Raw genomic sequence first — 15998 nt, forward strand, 5'->3', positions numbered from 1 at the left:
CAGAGCTGAGGGCCGAGGGCCCAGGGCTCATCCCTGAAGGTGCAGGGACACTACAGAGTCAAGCATGAAGCCCTACACACAGGCCTGTGGGTCGTTTCGCCCAGGGTGCTCTGTCTCTAGGCAGCAAGAGGGTTCCAGACCCTTCTACACAGCAAGGGAATGGTTTCCTAGCTCTTTACCTTTGGAGTTTCCCTGGTGGCTCAGACAGTGAAGTGTCTGCCTGCAGTGCCGGAGACCCGGGTTTGATCACTGGGTTGGGAAGACCCCCTGGAGAAGTAAACAGCAACCCACTCCAGTATTCTTGCCTGGAAAATTCTATGGACGGAGGAGCCTGGTGGGCTGTAGTCCATTGGGTCTCCAAGAGTTGGACCCGACTGGGCAGCTTCACTTTTACCTTTAGCATCACCCTAAAGACTGTCTCAGCCCCTAAACCAGAGAGTAAGATAAACACATCTGATGATGCTCTGTATACAGAGGCCCAGGATAAATAAGTGTCCAGTAAGTGAAAGCGTTCCCTGGGGGCTCCCTGAACTGCTCCTTTGGCTTTCTTTGAGCTCCTGAAGGTGTATTGCCTTGAGAGGGTGGCCTTGTCTAGCTCAGAGGCGCAGGTGACTTTTTTTCCTGAGAATAGTCCAGAGAGGAGTGATCCAGATGGGTGGCACCCCCAGCCAGGGGCTGGGGAGATGCCTCACACATCACGACTCTTCTGTTCCTGCTGTGTGCCCGCCGCCCCACTTCTCTCTGGCAAAAATAAAATTTCTCTCAGGACCTCGGTCCTTTCCAGAGAGTGGAATCAGGGAAACTATTCCAGGGAACAGAGGGGGAGTCATTCAGCACACTTTGACTGAGAACCTTGTTTCCTTGCATCCTCCTGTGCCCAGCTCTTCCCATGTGGTCTTGATGAGATGCAAGGAACTTCCCCTGAAAGAAGTTCAGTTGATAAAGTGACGCAGGAAGTGCCTTTCAAAGCAGAATAGTAACTGGGAAATATTCAGACAGACCAGAATAGGGGCAGGGGATGGAGAAGAGCTGGGAAAATGCTGAATGGGAATGTGGCCAGAACTCCACTTTTGCAGTCAGACCTGAGTTCAAGTCCCCCTGCTCCGGTGCTTGGTAGCTGTGGGACCCTGGGCCGGTTTCTGGGCCCCTGTTAGCCGCTGGGTCGTTGATCCAGACAATGAGAATAAGAATAGCGTGAACCACAAAAGACTGTTAGGAGGGTAAAGGAGACAAGGGAAGAAAAACAGGAAGCTCAGTGCCTGGCAAGGAGTAGGGTGCAACAGTCATTTTTGGCCCAAATCACAAAGAGCGTAGAGGAAGGGGTCTTAGACCATGGAGTGGAGCAGAAGTCCTGAAGCAGACGTAGAAGGCAGAGAGGTGGGGTGGGGGCTTGACAGGGATCTAGCCCAGCCCACTAGGTGAGGCTGAGCAAAGTCAGAGCAGAGGAGAGTTGAGATGCAGCTGACAGACACTTAAACAGGATGCCCATCTGGGCCCTGGTGGCGTCTATTCCATTGGCTCCTCAAGTCTGATGATGCCAGCACAGGCTGCCCAGTGCTCAGAGGGGGTCTGAGGTGTGAAGCATAGGGGACAAAGGGCAGCAGACCCCAGGAAGTGTGGCTGAACCAGATGTCCCGCAGGCGAGCGTCTGTGTCTGTCACTGTTACTGGATTTAGAGCATTAAAAGAAGACCCCTTTCGGCCTTTGATCAGGTCTTGACAAGTTCCTGCTTTTTGCCCGAAGGATGGACATCCGTCGGATCAGCTTCGACACGGAGGACCTGTCCGACGATGTCATCCCGCTGGCTGACGTGCGCAGCGCTGTGGCCCTTGACTGGGACTCCCGGGATGACCGCGTGTACTGGACAGACGTCAGCACTGACACCATCAGCAGGGCCAAGTGGGATGGAACAGGGCAGGAGGTAGGGCCGGACGCGGGGCGCGGGCCCGCGGGGAGGGCAGGGCGGGTGGTGCGGGATTCACCCTCTCCCAGGAAGGGCCTCCCAGACCTTTGCCAGCCCGCCAGTTGCTGGCGTTTGGGCCCCAGAGCCGGGGCGCAAGTCCAGCTGGTGATACAGTCTTGCTTCCTGCCTAGGTGGTGGTGGATACCAGTTTGGAGAGCCCGGCAGGCCTGGCCATTGACTGGGTCACCAACAAGCTCTACTGGACAGATGCAGGTATATAGACAGATGCATGTGTGGCCTGACACTCTGGGATCTTCTTATTTAAAACCCTGGCCTCAGCTCGAAAGGACCTGGTGCCCCTCCTAGACCATTTCCGTCTTGACCTGAAGTTCCTTGGTCGGTCAGGAGTGGTTGGGCTGCTGCAGAACTAAAGTTAGAATCTCACATCTGAGGGTTTGGCATTTGCCATTCAAGTGGCGGCTACTTCGGCTGTGCAGCTGATGCTTGAGAATGTTTTGAGGCGTTTCAGACAAGATACCTACACCCTGTGGTTTTCCTTCCATCACTATCTTGGTGAAAGAAGCATTTTCTATTAGGCAGGTAAGTGTGGGAGGCAGAGGGAGTGCCTTAAATGAGAGCTACTCAAAGTGGTGGTCCCTGGACCAGCAGCGTCAGCATCACCTTGGAACTTGTTAGAAATGCAGATTCCTGAGCCCCACCCCAGACCTGCTCAATAAGAATCTTTGGGGCTTAGGAATCTGTATTTTCACAAGCTCTTCTGGTTCTTAGACACAGTAAAGTTTGAGAAGCATGGCCTTAAATTATAGAATAGAATGAGTTACTTGGGTTGAAGAAGCCTTAATCTTCCAAGAAAGGGAGCTAATCAGTTCCTTGAATTTCTTCTTGAAATTCAGGTCCCTCCATATTCATTGCTTTTATCACAAAGTATTTCTTGAGGATTTATGGCACACCAAGCTCTCTGCTGGGCATGGAAGGTAAGAGGGTGAATGACCCAGACGAGAGTTGATATCTTTGCCCGCACCTACTTCTTGGCAGGGACAGACCGGATTGAAGTGGCCAACACGGACGGCAGCATGAGGACAGTTCTCATCTGGGAGAACCTTGATCGTCCCCGGGACATTGTGGTGGAGCCCATGGGCGGGTGAGCACCTGCCCCTTGGAACAAGCTCCCCCCACCCCCAGATCTGAGGACTGGAGTGGAGTCTGCAGGGATACGTATGGTGGTGGTGGTGGTTTTTGTTTGACAACATGCTGTGCCTGTAACTTGGTTTTTTTACTTGGCTATATATCTTGGATATCCTCCCATTTGATCAGTAGATTTTTTTTTTTTCTTGATGGTTATATAGAACTCTGTTAAGTTGACGTACCATAATTCTTTAACCCATCCAGTCAAGGAAACACTTAAGACCCTTGCTGGTTTTTGGTAGTGATATAAGATGTAAGACCTTCAGAGACAGCTCTGAACCCAGGAGGGAGCTGGAAACTGAGGCAAGAGGCTGGGGCAGCCACTGCATGTAGAAACCCTCGAGCCCTGGGAACCCTGAATCCCCACTGGGTAGTAACTAGAAGGCTTGTAAGACTTCCCTTCCCTTGCCCAGGTACATGTATTGGACGGACTGGGGTGCAAGTCCCAAGATTGAGCGAGCTGGCATGGATGCCTCAGGCCGGCGGGTCATCATCTCTTCCAATCTGACCTGGCCTAATGGATTAGCCATCGACTATGGGTCCCAGCGGCTCTACTGGGCTGATGCCGGCATGAAGACGATTGAGTTTGCCGGACTCGATGGCAGCAAGAGGAAGGTAAGCGTGGCACGGAGGCATCCTCCCACAGCCCTGACTTCCTCCCCGACAGGGCTTCCTGGCTGGGTGCTGACGGGACCCGGGGAGGCCTAAGGGAGATCCAGTGTGGGGTGAATGCTATTTCTCTGAGACTGTGGCTGCACTCCCGAGCCTGGGGTCCCTGCTCCTTGAACTGGGGACCGTGTGGCTTGTGGGCTGGGGTATAAGTACTTTCCTAATAACCATCACCATGAATGCTAATTTATCACCAGTAGCATACTGGGCCCATGACCTCTCTCTCTCTTTCTCTCTTTGTTAATTTTGGTATAATTTTCAACTTAACAAACTGCAGGAATAGTCAAAAGAACCAATAACTGACATTTTGCCACATGGTTATACCATTCTTATTCTCTCTACACATGCACACACACACATTATTTTTCCAAACCATCTGAGATTCCATTGGAGACATCCTGCCCTGAACCCCAGATAGTCCAATGTGTATTTCCTAAGAACAAGAACTCAGTCTTACATAATCACAGTTCAGTGATCAATATCAGGAAATTTAATGTTGATACAATATTACTGTCTAATCCGCGGCCTGTGTTCAGTGTCACCACCAATTGCCCCAATAATGTCCTTTATAACTTTGTTTTCTTTTTCAGTCTAGGGTCCAGCTCCACATTACAGTTGTTTTTAGTCATGATGTCTCTTTAATCTGGAACATTTCCTCAGCTTTTCTTTATCTTTCTTGATCTTTGCATCTTTAAAGAGTAAATGCCAGTTATTCTGTAGAATGTCCCTCAATTTGTCTGACGTATCTTTATGATCAGATTCAGATTATACATCTGGGGCAGGAATACCACATTAAGTCCTGTCCTGAGTTCTCAGTATGTCTTATTAGTAGCCACAGATGTCAGCTCATCTCATCATTGCAATACCAATTTTTTCTTCTAAGATTTTTTTTTAATGTGGACAATTTTAAAAGTCTTTATTGAATTTGTTGCCGTATTGCTTCTGTTTTATGTTTTGGTTTTTTGGCCATGAGGCATGTGGGATCTTAGTTCCCTGGCCAGGGATGGAACCCATGCCCTCTGCATTGGAAGGTAAAGTCTTAACCACTGAACCACCAGGGAAGTCACCAGCTTTAATTGTGTGGTAAATTGTGTGGTAAAGATGGTGTCCCCTGTGAAGTTGCTGTTTCTCGTTTTGTAATTAGTAAGTCACTTGTACAGAGATTCTTCGAGATTATGTAAATAATACATGATCTCTTAGAATCATCACACAACCCTTGGAGCCAGGTGCTGTCACGATGCTATCGCAGATTGGCAGACCAAGGCTTGAGAGATTTTATAACCAGCTCTAACCCAAGGTCAGCAGGTGGTACTGGCAGAGTGCGCCCTTGACGCCTGCTCTGTACTGTCAGACCTGATTGGGGTCATGACGTAAGCGCGGGGACCCTGGCAGGTCCTGATCGGAAGCCAGCTGCCCCACCCGTTTGGACTGACCCTCTATGGGGAGCGCATCTACTGGACCGACTGGCAGACCAAGAGTATCCAGAGTGCCGACCGGCTGACGGGGCTGGACCGGGAGACCCTGCAGGAGAACCTGGAGAACCTGATGGACATCCACGTCTTCCACCGCCGGCGGCCCCCAGGTGACCAGCCCTTGGCCCACACTGGCTTCTCCTTGGCTTCCCTCGGCCACGGCCCTTCTCATTGACCCCCTCCTCCCCACCCAGTGTCCACGCCGTGCGCGACGGAGAACGGCGGCTGCAGCCACCTGTGTCTTCGGTCCCCAGACCCAAGCGGCTTCAGCTGTACCTGCCCCACAGGCATTAACGTGATGCCTGATGGCAAGACCTGCTCACCAGGTGGGTCTAGGCATCACAGACCTGGCTAGAGCCTCTCTGGGAAGGGGCAGTGACTCTCTTCCTTCCTCGCAAGTGGATTCCAGTGTGGCCTGAGGAACCTAAGCTTCTAGAGGCTTAGGGGCAAGACAAAGCTTTCTTTTTTTTAAAAAAAGAAGAGATGCAGGGGAACAGGCAGGCAGGATGAGAAGCAGGGTCCAACTAGGTTTCATGGCATCTTCATGCACATTAGAAAAAGATGCTTCTTTCTCAGACACTTAATTTTTCTCTGTTGGGAAACTGTCATAATATACTGATTCGGTTAGAATAAATCACTTTAGTTCCATCTACCCCAAATTGGTATAATAAATACTAGAACATGTGATAAACTACAAGGTAATGGTACCTCCTTTGGAAATGGCACTTGGGTGCATAGGCACGATCAGCACAACCTTCTTGATAACCTGAACTGAAAGGTCTCAGAAGCAGGAGCTGGCTGCCCAAGTGTTGGAAGCTGATGTTTCTCCCTAGGAGATGCTACACGGTAGGCTACATTTGAACCCTAACTTCCTAGGGAACTTGAGTGAGAAAGGAGCTCTGAATTGTCCCAGGCTGCGGACAAAGCCCTCTTTCACTTAGCATGAAGTTTTTTAAACTTCAAAGAGATTCACTTTTGCGATACTAATAAAGAACTGTGTCTATGAATCAGACCCAACGCTAAGGGTTTTTCTGTACTGATCTTTTATCCCTACAGCACCCCCTGTTATTGCCCCCATTTTACAGATGATGAAACTGAGGCTTAAACAATTTAAATAATGTGCTCAGGATCACACAACTAGAAACTAATGGAGACGGAAAGCTTGAACTTCAGCTTGCCTTGCTCCAGATCCTCTCATGGCTGTGCTAGGATGACTGTCCTCTTTCCTTCTCTCCGCACCTGGGCAGGCATGAACAGTTTCCTCATCTTCGCCAGGAGGATAGACATCCGCATGGTCTCCTTGGACATCCCTTATTTTGCCGACGTGGTGGTACCCATCAACATCACCATGAAGAACACCATTGCCATTGGAGTGGATCCCCAGGAAGGTCTGCGTGGTCCTCCCTGCTCTCCTGGCCCCCATAGCAACGGATGCCTCTCTTTGCTGCCGCCTTTGCCTCCTGCTGAGAGCCTAGGGGCATCCCGTTCGCTCTGGCACAACCCCTGCCCATCTCTGTAGCACTTTCTCTTTCATTATGAGGGCATGGGGTTGGGGGCCACATTCTTCATCTCTGCCAAGGGCTATCCTGTTATAATATTTCTGTATTCCCCTTGATTTCCTCTCCTTGGGGATGGAGGGCTCTCTGACGTGCCCAGGCGTCTCAGAACACGAGTCAGCGGTGTGTGTTCCTTTGGAGGCGGGGAGGGATGAAGGTCTGGGCTGAGCCATGCCTTCCTTTTCCAGGAAAAGTGTACTGGTCCGACAGCACGCTGCACAGGATCAGCCGTGCCCGTCTGGATGGCTCGCAGCAGGAGGACCTCATCACCACAGGTGGGCCTGGCTGCCAGCCTTGGGCCCGCCTGTCTGCCTGCAGAGCTGGGGAGAGAGCCCGTCTGTCTTAAGGCAGGAGCCAGTGTGCCCTGTTGACTTCCCACAGGTCTGCAGACCACAGACGGGCTCGCGGTGGATGCCATCGGCCGGAAGGTGTACTGGACAGACACGGGAACCAACCGGATCGAAGTGGGCAACCTGGACGGGTCCATGCGGAAGGTGCTGGTGTGGCAGAACCTTGACAGCCCGCGCGCCATCGTACTGTACCACGAGATGGGGTGAGAGCGGCTCCGGGGCCCCAGGCGGCAGGATGAGCACGCCCGCCTCGCAGGAGCACAGGGTCTGACCTCCCGGGGGCGCTTCCTCTCCCTTGTGATGTCCCTCAGGGTGGCAGTGTAGCGTAGAGGTTCAAAGTATGAACCCTGGAATCAGAAATCCAGAATTCAAACTTTTTCACCATTTATTAGCTGCGTCTGTCACTTTGGGTTCAATGTTTAACCTCCCTGGTCCTCCAATGGTGACCCACTCCAACCTTCCTTCTTGCCTGGAGAATCCCACGATCAGAGGAGTCTGGCTTCTGCAGCCCATAGGGTCCCAAAGAGTCGGACACGACAGATGCAACTTAGCACACGTGCCTGGTCCTCAGATTCCTTACCTGTAGAATGGAGGTGATAATGAAAATGCATGCCTTGTGGACCTTGTGAGAATTAAGTGAGATAATGCTGCGAAGTACTTAAATTTTTTTTTTATTTTAGTTTTTTAAATATTTTAATTATTTTAAAAAAATATTTATTTGGCTGTGCAGGGTCTTAATTGTGGCATGTGGGGTCTAGTTCCCTGAGCAGGGATTGAAGCTAGACCCCCTTGCATTGGGAACACTGAGTCTTAGCCACTGACCACCGGGGAAGTCCTGGAAGTATTGTATTTCTAATCATGAAAAGCATAACATTAAATTTACCATCTTAACCGTCTTCAAGTGTACAGTTCAGTAGTGTTAATACGTTCACATTATTGCGAAACTGGTCTCTGGAACTTTGTCGTCTGGCAAATATGAAACCCTGTAAAGGCCTGTCTGTGCATGTAAATATTTTTCATAGTGTCTGGCGTATTGTGAGGCCTCCCAGGGTATGGGAACTGTGGGAGTAACCAGCTATTACCGTTTCTTGCCCAGGTTCATGTACTGGACGGACTGGGGGGAGCATGCCAAGCTGGAGCGGTCGGGAATGGACGGCTCCGACCGCGCCGTGCTCATCAACAGCAACCTCGGGTGGCCCAACGGACTGACTGTGGACAAGGCCAGCTCCCAGCTGCTCTGGGCTGATGCCCACACCGAGGTGGGGTCCCGCTCCTGCTCCTTTGCAGAGCCTGAGAGTCTAGGAGGGCCGTGGAGTCTCCGCTGAGGGCTCCCGGCCTCCCAACAGCTCCGGTACCCTGTGCTTCCTCCGCAGCGAATCGAGGCTGCGGATCTGAACGGGGCCAATCGGCACACGCTGGTGTCACCTGTCCAGCACCCGTATGGCCTCACCCTGCTCGGCGCCTACATCTACTGGACTGACTGGCAGACCCGTAGCATCCACCGTGCCGACAAGGGGACTGGCAGCAACGTCATCCTGGTGAGGTCCAACCTGCCAGGCCTCATGGACATCCAGGCTGTGGATCGGGCACAGCCCCTGGGTGAGAAGACCCCTAGGGCTGTGAGCCACAGGCCTCTGACTTTCTGGGGCCGTCTCAGCATCAGAGATCTATCCAGAGCAGAGAGATGCCTTTACAACCAGAGGGACAGGGACCTGCCTAAGCCCCTCCTCCAGGATCAGGCTGCGTTTCCTTCTGGGTACAGTGGGTACTGCGTACGCCCACGGCAGGGTGCTGTGCCCTTTAAAGGGCTCCCGGAGATACCCCTGCTCCTTCCAGCTCATCCCTGCCGGGCACCAAATCCTGTCATGCAGAACAGTAGACCGTCAGGCACAAGAAATCCCGTGCCTTGGTTAAGATTCAGACCGTATTCCAGGCTGGGTGTCAAAACTCGCACCTTTCTTTCTTTCGTCACCAGGTGTGAACAAGTGCGGACCCAAGAACGGTGGCTGTTCTCACCTGTGCCTGCCCCGGCCCTCGGGCTTTTCCTGTGCCTGCCCCACCGGCATCCAGCTGAAGGGAGATGGGAAGACCTGTGATCCCTCTCCTGAGACGTACCTGCTCTTCTCCAGCCGCGGCTCCATCCGGCGTATCTCCCTGGACACCAGCGACCACACAGATGTGCACGTACCAGTCCCCGAGCTCAACAATGTCATCTCCCTGGACTACGACAGCGTGGATGGCAAGGTCTATTACACGGATGTGTTCCTGGATGTTATCAGGTATGAGTGTCCCCGAAAACCTCCAGAGGACACAGACCTGCTTCCCATCTCTGATGGCTGAGGTCATGGTCTGGGTTCACCTCTAAACGGATTGAATGATTTGGCAACTTGGATAGTGATTTCTGACCTGAATTTGTTCGCTTTGCAGTGTTTTCCCAGAAGAGTTTCAAACTTTTTTGTTTGTTTGCTTGTTTTGTTTGTTTGTTTGAAGGTTCTGATGTGCTTTGCCAGGCTTCCCAGGTGGTGCACTGATAAAAGAATCCGCCTGCCAGTGCAGGAGACTCAAGAGACCTGGGTCTGATCCCTGGGTTGAGAAGGTCCCCTGGAGGAGGAAATGGCAATCCACTCCAGTAGGCTTGCCTGGAAAATCCCATGGACAGAGGAGCCTGGCGGGCTACAGTCCACAGGGTCGTACAGAGCTGGACACGACTGAGCACACACACATGACCCATCTTGTGTTTCATGAATTCATATTTTTGGTCGCACCATGCAGCTTGCAGGATTCCCCGACCAGGGATCAAACCCATGCTCCCTGCAGTGGAAACAGTGTCTTACCCACTGAACCACCAGGGAATTTCCCTATTTAGAGAGGACTAGGGTCGGACACGACTGAAGCGACTTAGCAGCAGCAGCAGCAGAAGTCCAGTATGTAAAACAGACAGATAAAGTCAGGCTAGGGACCTGGAGCCTTCTACCCCGACTACTGGACCCTACAGGAGTACCACGAATCCTCTGAGACTCAGTAATTAGTTGACCACATCGCCAAACTGAGTGTATTGTAATACAGAAATACCAGCCAAATGCAAGGTGTGTGGTGGTTTGCGAGGTTGTGCTTGTTTTTGTTTTTAAAATATTTTTTGTTTTATTTAAGTTTTTATTCTTTCAATTTTTCTCCCCAACACAGTCAAGGAACGTGGTACCCTGCATTCATGTACATTCACGTACCGTTAGAGGGGTTTACCATGGCAGAGATTCTCATGAGGAAGAACAGGAGCGTTCCCTTTTTTCTCCCTGAGAGGTGTATTAGACTCTTGTCCTGAGAGCTGGTGGGCATGTGGAGTTTAGAGAAGGCCCCCATGTGTTGGTGACACACCCCCTCCCCCATCCTGAGTTCCCTACTATAGGTCAGATTATTATAAAAAATGCACAGGTAGATTTTAAAAAATCTTCCCTTTCTTCTAATCACTACCTAGCAATCCTTGTCTCCTCCTGAAGGTGTATGGGGCTTATTAACCTGTCTTCTGGCAAGACGTGGGCCCAAATGCCACCTACTTAGAGCAGGAAACACTCTGTCCTCCCAATACCTTATTCATTAGGTCTGCAAGTATTTTGAATACCTACTGTGCTAGATGCTGAGGAATGTACTTATAAATGGGCTTCCCAGGTGGCGCTAGTGGTAAAGAACCCGCCTGCCAACACAGGTTAGACTTAAGAGACGTGGGTTTGCTCCCTGGGTCAGGAAGATCCCTTGGAGGAGGGCATGGCGACCCACTCCAGTATTCTTGCCTGGAGAATCCCAAGGACAGAGGAGCTTGGCAGGCTACAATCCACAGGGTGGCAGAGAGTCAGACACAACTGAAGCTCCTTAGCATGCACACATGCATGCATGTACTTATAAATACTTGGTCCCTGCCCCTACGGAACTTCCAGTGTAGTGGAAATCCAACTCTGGTACTGTGGATTAAAGGGGTATCAGCCTGTTGCTGATCTGATCAGTCATCTAACCCTGGGCTGTTCCTCAAGGCGAGCAGATCTGAACGGCAGCAACATGGAGACAGTGATCGGGCGTGGGCTGAAGACCACTGACGGCCTGGCAGTGGACTGGGTGGCCCGGAATCTGTATTGGACAGATACGGGCCGCAACACCATCGAAGCATCGAGGCTGGACGGTTCCTGCCGCAGAGTGCTGATCAACAACAGCCTGGATGAGCCTCGGGCCATCGCTGTTTTCCCCAGGAAGGGGTAAGTTTTGGCCAGCAGGAAAGAGACCCAGGGGAGAAGGGCCTGGGGAGGAGGCACTTGAATATGCCTCGATATTAATGGTATTCTCTCGACCTCTGGGTGCCGTCTTCCCATGCCTTGCTAATGGCACCATCGTGTTCCAGGTACCTCTTCTGGACAGACTGGGGCCACATTGCCAAGATCGAACGGGCGAACTTGGATGGCTCTGAGCGGAAGGTCCTCATCAACACAGACCTGGGTTGGCCCAATGGACTTACCCTGGACTATGATACCCGCAGGTGGGAATCCTATCCCAGACAGCATCCTGGAAATCGGGTGGGCAGAGGAGAGGAAGACCGAGATTGAAGTAGTGAAAACAAAAAAGTAGAAAGCTCCTTGGTGGGTGGGGAAGAGCAAGCAGTGAGAAGGATGAGGTAACATATTCTCGGGGCAGAGTCGCTGAACCCAGCACTCAACCCTCAGGTGGGCTTTGTTTATCTGGTTTACGTGTTTTTATTTTTTAATTTATTTTGTTGTTGTTGTTCAGTTGCTAAGTCGTATCTGACTCTTTGCAACCCTATGGATTGCAGCATGCCAGGCTTCCCTGTCCTTCACTATCTCCCAGAGTTTACTCAAACCCATGTCCATTGAGTTGATGATGCCATCCAAACGTCTCTTCCTCTGTCGTCCCCTTCTCCTCCTGCCCTCAATCTTTCCCAGAATTAGAGTCTTTTCCCCTGATGCAGCTGCTCTCATCAGGTGGCCAAAGTACTGGAGCTTTAGCATCAGTCCTTCCAATGAATATTCAGGACTGATTTCCTTTAGGATGGACTGGTTGGATCTCCATGCAGTCCAAGGGACTCTCAAGAGTCTTCTCCAACACCAGTTTGAAAAAGCATCACTTCAGTGCTCAGCTTTCTTTATAGTCCAACTCTCACATCCATACGTGACTACTGGAAAAACCATAGCTTTGACTAGATGGACCTTTTTCAGCCAAGTGATGTCTCTGTAGGAGTCAAAGGGTGATCGAGTTGCTGAAGATGAGATGGGGGGCTGGCTTCCCTGAAGTCACTTGATTTCTACCCCTCTCCAGAACCGCCCTGGCCTCCCCACTTATGAGTCACCATCCAAATTCCACTCCTCAGCTTAGGGACTCCCAGTGACCCCCCTCATCAAGTCACCACGACTGCTCACAGCACCCACCAGCTCCGCTCAGGAGGGGACAGCCAGCTCCCCGAGGGCAGGGCTGGGCTCCTTGGCTCATGTCGTCAGCGGCCACCTTTTCTCCTTCACAGGATCTACTGGGTGGATGCCCACCTGGATCGGATTGAGAGCGCTGACCTCAGCGGGAAGCTCCGACAGGTGCTGGTCAGCCACGTGTCGCACCCCTTTGCTCTCACCCAGGTACTGACTCGGAGAACGGGCCTCACCCTCCTTGATGGGGGGTACTTCCTTGGGGCTCTGTGTCTGCCCCAGATGCCGCTGAACAGGTGCGCGACGGAAGCCCATTTTAGGAGTGATTCTTGTACACAGAAGCCTTGCCACCCTGCGCCCTGCTGCTCCCACTCGCCCACATTCTAGCATTCAGAGGGGTGGCTCTCCCACAGCTGCGCGCGGAGTCAGCCGTGGGACCTGAGTGAATGAACATTCCTGGGCATCGGATGTAAAGGACCTGCCTCCTGAGGGTCGGGCTGGGAATATTCATTTTTAACAAGTTCCTTAGTTGATCCCAGTGCCGTGGTCCCAGCACGCAAACTCAGGCAGCTCACTTAACAGCCAGAAAGTGGAGTGGCTAAGAGCCAGCGTTTTGAGGCAACGAGCCAGTCAGTAAGTTTATTGGGTGAGTGCCTCCAACAAGCCAGCTCTGTGGGTTCAAGTTCTGCCTGGGTCATGAATTGACTGGGCAATTTGCATAAGATACTGAACTCTCTAAGCTTCACTTACTTATAAAAGAAACGAGTTTAATAATAGTGTCCTCCTGAAGTCATATCTGACTCTTCGTGACCCCATGGACTGTAGCCTGCCAGGCTTTTCTGTCCATGGAATTCTCCAGGTAAGAATCCTAGAGTGGGTAGCCATTCCCTTCTCCAGGGAATCTTCTCAACCCAGAGATGGAACCTGGGTCTCCCGCGTTGCAGGCAGATTCTTTACAATCTGAGCCACCAGGGAAGCCCGAAATATACACAAAGCATTAACACAGTGCCTGCCACTCGGGGTGTGTTATTTGTGATCATTTTAGTTAGTATTGGCTGACATTATTTTTTAAGAGTTCTAACCTTGTAAAACAACGCAAGGAAGGAAAAAGGTATACCAAGGCAGGGGCCAAAACAGGGATGCTCAATTATTCAAAAACCTTTGTCCTTTTTTTGACAAAACATCCACTTTATCTGCATTCTGCATTATATCCTTCCAGCCAAAAGATTTTCTCTGACTTTACTTAATGATAGGCTTTCCCCCCCTCATACTCCACATGTAAAACTACAGGATTAGTCTGAGTTTAGTTTCCTAGTCTACAAGTTTCCCTGGGGTTTCTGATGCATACCCTAGGGATGGGAGGGGAACCGCCTACACTGCACTTCCTCCCCTGGTTGAGAATCTCAAGATCACTGAATTAGAAGGCCGCTGCCTGCAGAGGTAACCAGGGAACTCGGGCCGGGGCTGTGAGTGAAGGACCCCCCACCTCCAGAATTTACTCCTGTTTGCTAGGTATAGGAACTCAGTTATTCACTGAGCCACTCACTGAGCCCCCTGATTGAGGACAACGTGTTAGTTTTGGAAACTGAGAGATGAACAAAGCACATTCTTGTCCTTGAAGGACTTGATCTGGCAGGACAGATAGATATGTAAAACAATGACCACGGGTAGAAGTGAGAGCTCAGAACAGCATGGAGAGAAGGGTGACTTCTCTGTGGACTGGGGGCGATCTTCTGGGTAATGTCATATGTGGGGATGCATACGAGTTGACCTGGATATATGAAGAAGAGGACAGCAGGGCAGCGGGAACGAACGGGCTGAGGCACGGAAGCTGTTGTGGGGTCTGCCTATTAATAGTTACCCTTTTGGGGTCTCCCTGTTGAGTAGCAGGACAGGTGGATCTACTGGACAGACTGGCAGACCAAGTCCATCCAGCGTGTGGACAAGTACTCGGGCCGGAACAAGGAGACGGTGTTGGCGAATGTGGAGGGACTCATGGATATCATCGTGGTCTCCCCTCAGCGGCAGACAGGTGGGCTCCCGGTCCGGAGGCTGCTTCCGTACCACTGGTGGGGTTCGCTGGTCACCCTAAGGGCTGTTAATAACCGAGATGGTCAGAGCCACCGGAGAGCCGCGGGCTCGCACCTGAAGCTCTTAGGTCTTTTTGGCCCCCAGTTGTTATGCCCCTCCTTCCTGCCCCACTGTCCCTGGGAGTCAGGGAGCCCTGAATTTTCTCCATATGGAGAAGCATCAAACTGGGAGACTTGATTCTACCCCAGGCCAGACCTTCATCTGCTTTGCTCCCAGGGACCAACGCCTGTGGCGTGAACAACGGCGGCTGCACCCACCTCTGCTTTGCCAGAACCTCGGACTTTGTGTGTGCCTGTCCTGATGAGCCCGACGGCCGGCCCTGCTCCCTCGGTGAGTTAGACTGATGGGCGCCCCCCAGAACAGCGGAGCCCTTGCAAGGGCCGGGGATCAGCAGCTTTTTCCATCTGGGTGAGACTGTCCCTCAGGGGATCTTACAGCAGCGGGACTAGGAGCGATGAGCTTGAGGTTTGGAATGGCACAGGGCCGGGTTTGCCTGGCTTCTGGTGTGTACGTGTGTATGTATCTATGTATGTAGCTGTGCTGGGTCTTCCTGGCGTCACGTGGGGCCTTCTCTAGTTGCGGCGCACTGGCTGCTTGTTGTGGAATGTGGGCTTCGGGCTCTAGAGCCCGTGGGCTTAGTAGTTACCGTGCCCCGGCTTTCTCTAGTTGGGGCACATGGGCTCAGTTGTCCTGCCGCATGTAGGATCTTAGTTTCCCAACCAGGCCTCAAACCCACATCCCCTGCAATGGAAGGCAGGTTCTTAGCCACTGGACCACCAGGGAAGTCCCTGGCTTCTGGCATTTACTAGAATGGAAATCAGCTCTCCTGAGTCCCTGATCCCTGCTGTGACCTGAGCATGACTTTCTTCCTGTCCTTTGTGGGCCAGCTAGCCCATCCAGAGCTGTTACTATTGGAAACCAAATCCTTTTTATTAAGAAGGACACCTAACAGGGGTGCCTAGGATGAGGGCAGCTAAAAGGTTGCTCTATCAGGTTCTCTTGGAGCACAAGTAGATATTTGGGGCTCCAGTGGTCCACTCCAGCCCTTGTTTTCTCTCCAGTACCTGGCCTGGTGCCCCCAGCTCCCAGAGCTACCAGTATAAGTGAAAGAAGCCCTGTGCTACCCAACACATTACCGACTACCCTGCGTTCTTCTACCACCCGGACCCGTACATCTCTGGAGGAGGTGGAAGGGAGGTAAGTGCATTTAGTATGGGACTGAGGGCTCTTTGATCCAAATTTCATCCCCTGCCAGCAGACCACCATAGTCCCAGCTTGATAATTCTGACAGATGGGAAATGGATTACATCATTATCCACTAGTCCCTGCTGTTTGGG

General features: G+C 51.7%; 1 protein-coding gene across 1 annotated transcript in view; it reads left to right on the forward strand.

Annotated features, from left to right (window-relative positions):
* The window catches only part of LRP4 (LDL receptor related protein 4), a 51825-nt gene that overhangs the window by 23827 nt on the left and 12000 nt on the right, over nucleotides 1-15998 (forward strand). Inside the window, exons 17-34 of the mRNA XM_065944668.1 lie at nucleotides 1713-1921; nucleotides 2095-2176; nucleotides 2960-3065; nucleotides 3523-3724; nucleotides 5171-5360; nucleotides 5445-5576; nucleotides 6498-6638; nucleotides 6995-7081; nucleotides 7188-7359; nucleotides 8253-8415; nucleotides 8530-8755; nucleotides 9132-9435; nucleotides 11179-11397; nucleotides 11541-11675; nucleotides 12672-12780; nucleotides 14458-14602; nucleotides 14878-14991; nucleotides 15723-15858. Coding sequence (XP_065800740.1) covers nucleotides 1713-1921; nucleotides 2095-2176; nucleotides 2960-3065; nucleotides 3523-3724; nucleotides 5171-5360; nucleotides 5445-5576; nucleotides 6498-6638; nucleotides 6995-7081; nucleotides 7188-7359; nucleotides 8253-8415; nucleotides 8530-8755; nucleotides 9132-9435; nucleotides 11179-11397; nucleotides 11541-11675; nucleotides 12672-12780; nucleotides 14458-14602; nucleotides 14878-14991; nucleotides 15723-15858 — 2872 coding nt within the window. The remainder of the gene's footprint in view (nucleotides 1-1712; nucleotides 1922-2094; nucleotides 2177-2959; nucleotides 3066-3522; nucleotides 3725-5170; nucleotides 5361-5444; nucleotides 5577-6497; nucleotides 6639-6994; nucleotides 7082-7187; nucleotides 7360-8252; nucleotides 8416-8529; nucleotides 8756-9131; nucleotides 9436-11178; nucleotides 11398-11540; nucleotides 11676-12671; nucleotides 12781-14457; nucleotides 14603-14877; nucleotides 14992-15722; nucleotides 15859-15998) is intronic.

Source organism: Muntiacus reevesi, chromosome 9, assembly GCF_963930625.1.
Source record: "Muntiacus reevesi chromosome 9, mMunRee1.1, whole genome shotgun sequence".
NCBI classification, from domain to species: Eukaryota; Metazoa; Chordata; class Mammalia; order Artiodactyla; family Cervidae; genus Muntiacus; species Muntiacus reevesi.